General features: G+C 41.9%; 1 protein-coding gene across 1 annotated transcript in view; it reads right to left on the bottom strand.

Moving 5' to 3' along the window:
* Positions 1 to 206: 206 nt before the first annotated feature.
* Positions 207 to 7957, bottom strand: part of LOC137333433 (beta,beta-carotene 15,15'-dioxygenase-like) — a 28252-nt gene continuing 20501 nt past the window's right edge. The window contains 4 exon segments of the mRNA XM_067997583.1: positions 207 to 376; positions 5826 to 5937; positions 7133 to 7227; positions 7715 to 7820. Of these exon segments, the coding sequence (XP_067853684.1) occupies positions 207 to 376; positions 5826 to 5937; positions 7133 to 7227; positions 7715 to 7820 (483 nt within the window).

The raw sequence follows: 7957 nt of genomic DNA, 5'->3' as shown, positions 1-7957 counted from the left end.
CAAAATGGAGGCCCACAGCCGCCTTAAAAGCATTCACTGACCGACCCGCCTCCTAAGAGCGGGTTGGTTGCCCACTCCACGACCCACCTCCGTTAAAACCGGAAGTGGGCGTGTTGGGGGCGGGTTTTAGTTTTTTAGAACTTTTACCTTCCCACCTGCCCCCAACCCACCCGTTTGTGGGGTTAAAATTTCCCCCCCATATATTTTTATTTTTTTGTACTCAGCTCCTTTTCAGGAATGAATATGCCATGCAGATCAAGGTATAAATCAGCGGTAACTGATGCACGGCCCAGTTCTTTGAAATTTTTTGCATCAAGTACAAGTAAAAATGAAGATTTCTTGGCATCAGTAGACACGATGGAAGAAAGCAGGACACCTGAAAAAATAAATTTCAAACATGAGCTTAAACTTTCTCCATATTTAGTAATCTTTTAAAAATTTATATTTACTTCAAGTTTAGTGTCAGTGCAAAGTGGTTTCAGTTGCACACTGACACTAAATTTGTGCAGTGTAAATTGGATATTAAAGCCGAACTGACTCCAAAGCGAAGAGGAATCTTATCCCACTCTCCTGTCATGAATCTGGATTCATGCTGCATTCACATTATAATTGAAGCATTAGTGTGAACTCAATTACTTTGTACCAGGACTATAGTTGCAGTGTAAATGCACCTGTAATCTGGTATAATTAATATTATTTAAGGTCTAGAATGAGGGGTCATACGGCGCTAAATTAGGCCGCGTAGCGTCCATTGTTTCGGCGCTACATGGCCTCTCCAACACCCAAGATGGCATCTTGGCTGCGCACGCACATTTCCAGCGTGACATGCGCCGGACACCATCTTGGTATAGGAGTTCGTGCATGCGCCAGAAGCATGTAAAGTAAGGAGAAAATGGATACAATCAGTGTGCAATGCTGATTTAAAGTGGTAGACAACATTTTAGCATTTAGCGCTCAACTCAATGCACAGTCTTAACCCCGATCATCTGAACGTGTCTTAGAGTGCGTGGAGGACTCCCAACAGCGCTATTTAAAGGGACCATGCAGGATTTACAAGATAGTGGCTGGATTATTGCTTCTGGCTACCAAGACAGTTGTAACTGTTTTTGGAGGTCTCCTATACTTGAATACTAGGACTAGGGGATGTAGCCTTACATTTAGAGCCTGGATGTGCAGGAGTGAAGTTAGGAAATGATTCTACACGCAAAGGGTGGAAGAAGTTTGGAACGCTTGTCTGCAAACAGCAGTTGATGCTAGCTCAATTGTGAATTCTGAATCTGAGATTGATAGATTTCTGTGAACCAAGGGTTTTAAGGGATATGGGGCTAAGGCGGGTATATGGAGTTAGGTCACAGATTAACCATGATCTCATTGAATGGGGGATCGGGCTCGAGGGGCTAAATGCCACTGCCACTTGTTACCTCCTGATATGTGCCACCTTCTCCTACAAGAAAGCGGGACGTGTGTCTGGGTGATGTGCCTGTTATGGTTGAATAGCTGCCAGTGTTTGTGGCCTGTGAGTTGTGGGTGGGCGGTTTGCAACAGTGGTAATGTGTAAGGGTGAGAGGCAGCATCTGATTGGAAGAGTTGAGTACTGATGGAAAGCGTTTGTTGGTATGTGGGGGATGGGGGTTGTAGTGCATGGAGGAGTGGATGCGGCTAGTGGTGTAGTTGGTAGGAGATGCCACTTGACAGTTGACCTCACTCACCTTGACCACTCATGTCAAACCATTGAACTTCTTCCTACACTGCGTCCATGTTCATGATGCTGTGCTCCTGGCATTGACTGCATCTCCCATTGCCTCTCACTGTCTTTTGGGTATATGTCTGGAGGGCCTCTTGCCCACCCCCCTCCCCCACCACCACCTGCGGATATAGGATGTCCCTCTTTCTGTCCACCTGTTGCACCAAGGCCTCTAGTGCATCAGCAGAGGACCTTGGTTACGCACTCTCGCAAGCCTGGTACCAACTCCGATCGGCAGATTGGCGAGGTCTGGCATGAAAACTGGAGGATGTGGGATTTAGTAGTGCACAACCTTTATTCAATGTTTTAACAAAACTCATCAGTTTGTAAACATAGGGACAGGATGTGCATGTGCGATGTCTGATCTCCGTTCAGACTCCGTGCAGACAGCAGACTGTTATTTTCAGCAAATAACAGGTACTGGCTACCTTTAAGAGAAAGCTTGCTTTTAAGAGATTGGGGCTCCTCCTGCTGGTGAAAAGTGCAAATTGCATGGAATCCTCGTGTCAAAGCAGATTTGGAACGCTGTTTGAAGGTAAGTCCTCAGGCCGCATGAAAGTCTCGTCCTGCCTGCGCAGGAGTCATTGGGCACGGGGTAATAGTGGATTGCGATACTCCCACCCAATAATAGGCCCTATCCAATTTTTTCCCCCCCCCATAGTCTCAAGATAAGGGGTCAGCCATTTAGGACCAAGATGAGGCAAAATGTCTTCACTCAGAGGGTTGAGAATCTTTGGAATCCTCTACCCCAGGGGGCTGTGGATGCTCAGTCGTTGAGTATATTGAAGACTGAGATCAATAGATTTTTTGAATGCAAACAAAATCAAGGGATCGGGCGGGAAAGTGGAGTTGGGGTAAAAGATCTGCCATGATCTTACTGAATGACAGAGCAGGCTCGAGGGGCCGTATGGCCTACTGCTGCTCCTTTTTCTTATGTTCTTAATCTAGACTTTAGCTGATATTGACAACAAACTAACTCATAACTAAATTCCACTTGTTTTGCTGATCTTATTGCCCTCTGCAATTATGATTATGAATCCCAGACCTTTGCATGACCACAACCTGTGAATGTAATTCTAACTTACCAAATATAGAGTAAACAGGATGCTTTAACTCAGACAACATGCGTGATCATTGATCAGGTATTCAAGTAATAAAGTAAAAACAATCATAACTGGCTGTAAGAAGATGTGGATGCATCTTAAAAATAGGTGAGCCAAATGACACACTGGTTGGAGGGTGCAGACTGACTGAAATAGAATTGAAAATTACCTGGTAAGGTAATAGTAACATCAAGGACTCAATTTCTAAAAGTGAGAAAATGTTAAACATTAGGCCTCAATATACATAGCCCAGAATTAACTGTAGGTCAATCATCATAGGCCACAGCCAGGGCAAAGGGCTGTTCTAGCAATCTCTGTAACCTTAAACTTTAAAATAAAACTTTTATAACCTCACTGCAGTCAATGTTTCTGTCTGACCTCAGTGCTGGCCTAGCCCAATGACATCGAGCTCGCATAAGAGAGAGAAATAAGCAGTCAGGGGTCATAGGAACAGAAGTAGTCCCTCAAACCTGTTCCGCCATTCAATTAGATCATGGCTGATCTACACCTCAACTCCATTTACCCACATTTGTTCCATATTCCTTGATACTCTCACCCAATAAAAATCTATCAATCTCAGTCTTTAAAATTCAAATTGACCCAATGTCCACAGATTTTGGGGGCAGCGAGTTTCAGATTTCCACTACCTATTGCGTAAAAAAGTGTTTCCTAATTTCACTCCTGAATGGCCTAGCTCTAATTTTCAGATTGTTCCCCCTTGTTCTGGATTACCCCATCAGAAGAAATAGTTACTCTGTATCTACCCTATTGAATCTCTAAATCATTTTAAATGCCTCGATTAGATCACACCACAACTGTCTAAACTCAAGGAACACAAACCAAGTTTGTGCAATCTGACCTCATAATTTAACTCTTTAAGCCCTAGTATCATTCTGGTGAATCTGCATTGTACCCCCTTCCAAGACCAACATATCTTTTCTGAGTAATACTCCAGATGGGGTCTGACCAACACTACGTACAACAGAAACATCACTTCCTCACTTTTGAATTCCAACTCTCTAGCGATAAAGGCCAACAATCCATTAGCCTTTTGATTCTTTTTGTACCTATGCACTAGCTTTTAGTGATTTGTCTACATGGACACCTAAATCCCTTTGATCTTCCACAGCTCCTAGTCTCTCGCCATTACGAAAATATTCTGATTTGTCTTTCCGAGATCCACAATGGATGACCTCACACTTCCCCACATTGCACTCCATCTACCATAGTTTTGCCCACTCACTTTGTCTCTCTATTTATTTTTCTAACTTCTTGCTCCCATCAACACAACTTCCTGTGCCTCCTAACTTAGTGTCATCTGAAAACTTGGATATACAACTCCATATTCCTTCATTCAAGTCATTAATATAAGTGGTGAAAAGCTGAGACCCCAGTACAGATCCCTGAGGAACACCGCTTATCACATCCCACCAATCAGAGAACGAACCCTTTGTCCCTACTCTCTGTCTCCTACCTCCCAACCAATTACCAACCCATAACATAAGGTTCCCTACAATTCTGTGCACTCTCAATTTTGCCAATGATCTCTTGTGCAGAATCTTATCAAACGCCTTCTGGAAGTCGATATAGACAATATCCATAAACAATCCCCTATCCACCATTCTAGTAACCTCCTCAAAAAATTCAACTAGATTGGTCAGATATAACCTACCTTTCACAAATCCATGCTGACTCTCTTTGATCAGTTGATACTTGTCCAAGTGCTCAGTCACTCTGTATCTGATGATAGACTCCAGTAACTTCCCCACACTTGATGTTGAACTGACAATTCTGTAATTACCTGGTTTCTCCCTCCCTCCCTTCTTAAATAATGGAGTGACATTTGATTGATTGTTGGTGTAAACACATAAGAAGCCATTGGGATGAAAGTGTGAGAAATGTTATTTCAGCCAAGAAAAGACCATTCAACTTATCCATTGGGAAACTTTGTGCGAGATGTTTGGGTTTGGTTCTGAATGGGCACGATATTGGAGGTGCGCCTGGGGCACCCACCAACAAGGCAGTTGGGAAACCCGAACCAATTTCAGGTTAGGGCCTCCTTAACATTTATTTTCAGTGAGCTGCTGGCACCAAACGGGCACTTTACTGCAGCTCATCGATTTGTTGAGGAGGAAAATCGGCTAACTACCACACAGTCGGCAGGTAAGGGAGTCGGATTCCAGGGGTGGGGTGGGGGGGAGGGCAGTGGGCCAGAAGAGTTATGTGGCTCCTCCCAGCCCCACAAAAATATTTTAATAAAAACAAAATAACGTACCTTTTGGGAGAGGCCTCCAGCAGTTTCTCTTAGGACCGCTGGTTAGACCTCTCAACGCCTGGTGAAAGTGGGACTGGCATGCGCTGTGTATGCCTCAGCCATTTCTCCTTGGAAGTTGCATTCAGATTCCCACAACAAGTGTTGAAGCCTGTTTGCATCTTTAAACAGCCTCCCGCCTGTTTTGGACAGGAGTGCTGTGTGCCCATTCAAAGGCTTGCCGAAACTTGATTCAGGCGGGCACAAGATCCCCACCAGATATTCGACTGCTGGTAGACAGTTTTTCAAGAGAAATGGGTGGCCACCAATTGAAAATCACCCTCTTTAACTCTCCCAATATCCAGTCATATTTTGAATGTCCCTTATGTTTCTGCCTTTAATTACTACCCTGCCCACAGAATATTCCAAGTTCTTCCTGGTATCTGTTTAAAATTCATTATTCATCAATGCAAATTTCTGGCCTCTGGTCCTATTTTCCTGGTTTAATTTGAAGCAATATACTGGATGTACTTTAAGTATACCATTTAATATTTTGTGTACCTGGATGAGCTCACCCCCTCCCCCATCCACCTTCTTTATAGACTGTAGAGTTTGAGCTTTTCTAGCTTTTCCCCAAAGCTCGTCGCTTTAAACTTCTCCGGACCCTCTCCAATATTCACATTAACTGCTGCCATTGTTCAGTTGCTTTAGGTTAAGGAGCACTTACCATCATCTTCGTCTTTGGCTTCTGGAGCTTTGACGAACACTGGCTCGGCTGGCCAGCATTGTTCTTCCATCCACTCAAGGTGGCTTTTGATCTGAATGTCACATTTAATTATCTGGAAAAAGATTTATTTTTCTTTTTACAACAGCATGCAGTAGAAATTTATCCTTAATAGGACAGTCAATTTCCATATCAGATTAATAAACCGTACTGCAAAAAAAAATCTTCAGCAACATAGGAAAGAAAATTCAGGCCCCAACCCCAGCAGTGCTGGTACAGAGTAAATTGACTGGATGAAATCTGCACACAAACATATAGTCTAGTCACATTTTTCTAACACCTGATACATAGACACACAGAATGGTAACATGAGCAGTGCAGGTTAAAGGTTTAGCTCCCAAAAAGAAAATGAACACCCTTAAAATGAAACGGTATAAGAAAGCAATACCAATATTAACCTCTAAACAGAATTCCTCATATATTAGCAAGCATTTTAAGGCAATAGAGTTTTGTCTCAGAAAAGATTACAGATTCATTGTATTTACATTTGGGGGTCGACCAGTTTCCGGTGGGCTGGGGAGGTGTGGTGGGAGATAGAGTGTGTGCAAAACGCATGTACTGGAGAAGATTTGAGACCCTGGCTATTTTACACTGAAGGACAGAAATCACCCCCTGTACCTTTTATAATGATAGCCAGACCAAACAATAGTATTATCTAGTGGCAAAAATATTGTACTCTTTGGGATTCTGCTTTGAAGTGTCAAAATTCAGATATCTATGAAGCTTATTTTGAATATCTAATCCAATAGTCTCTCTAGATTGCTATGGAACACAGAAGCATCCTTGAATGTGCTGCCAAGGCAAAAGAATATGTATACTCACTCTATGATGCCAGGGATTGAATGCAGATTCTTCCACCACCCCAGAACTGATTAGATTACCAACACCAACATTCACAAATAATGGACAATCAACTTCCAAAAAAACATACAGCTCTCCCATAAGGACTAATGAACCCTCTCCAATTAGACTGCCAGGGAAACCACCACATGTAGATCACCTAGGACCCTGTTGAGACAGGTAAGTAAAGGCCGACCTTTGTTGCAGTGCTTGCAGTTGGTCATTCATCACCTAATAGAAAACTTAATGGATCATTTACATATTTAAAGGCACGGATCAACTCAAAATGATCCAATTTGTAAAAAGAAAAATAGTAGCCATTTATGAGGAAACCACAAGTAACTCAATACAGGTCACTTGCATTCTCCACTTACGCCTTGTCCAACTCACATATATATTTAATATTCTACCTTTGTTGGAACTGGTCGCCACTCAAATTTAGATGCTTAAATGTATCTGTACTTTTTGCCATTGTAATCATAATTTATTCGAGGAAGTTCTATTCCTGGAAAACAAAGAAATATGTTGTGATATTATTTCGAATATATTTTTATGGTTGAGCTATTTAACAAATAAACCCTTAATAATAATGCTGTATCTTTGAACATACAGATGAACTGCCATGTCTAAATTTTATGTTATTTGTGTTTCATGCTACTCTCTCTTTTTATGTATCTTTGTGCTGGAAGAGCTGGGGTAGGCTGTTTTGTACCCACAATGCTGCTCCATAACTGCCTGCTGATTTTCTTCTTTAAATTATACATTTTTATATTGTTGCCTTTCTTTCTATTATTTCTGGTGGTTGTTAATTCTGATAACTTTTCATTATAACATCCCATCTGTTATGATGTTAGTAAACTCTTGGTTATTAAGGAGGATCAAGGGTTTTTTTTTAGCACTATTTAGCTCTTATTTGCAACAAGTTAAAAGTTCATAATTACACAATACATAATATTTTAGAACAACAGAATATTAACTTTTATTTAAGTTACCTTCAAATAACACTTCAGGCTTGCAGTACACATATCCATCTTTCTCCTTCAGTGCATATGCTGTTGTGTGTTCAAGTCTGACAATGTTTGTACCCAACTCTGTGTTCTATAAAAGTAACAAACATTTAAAACAGATTTTTCCTCCTATTTTCTCCCCTTAGCCCTCACAGTTCTATCGATCCTCGGACCTCTTGCTTCGAGCGCGCACTGTGAATCACAGCAGAGTCTGGGCCCAAAATCGGG

This window comes from Heptranchias perlo, chromosome 16 (genome assembly GCF_035084215.1).
Source record: "Heptranchias perlo isolate sHepPer1 chromosome 16, sHepPer1.hap1, whole genome shotgun sequence".
Taxonomy (NCBI): domain Eukaryota; kingdom Metazoa; phylum Chordata; class Chondrichthyes; order Hexanchiformes; family Hexanchidae; genus Heptranchias; species Heptranchias perlo.
The sequence above is the reverse complement of the archived record's forward strand: the minus strand, read 5'-3'. Positions and strand labels throughout refer to the sequence as shown.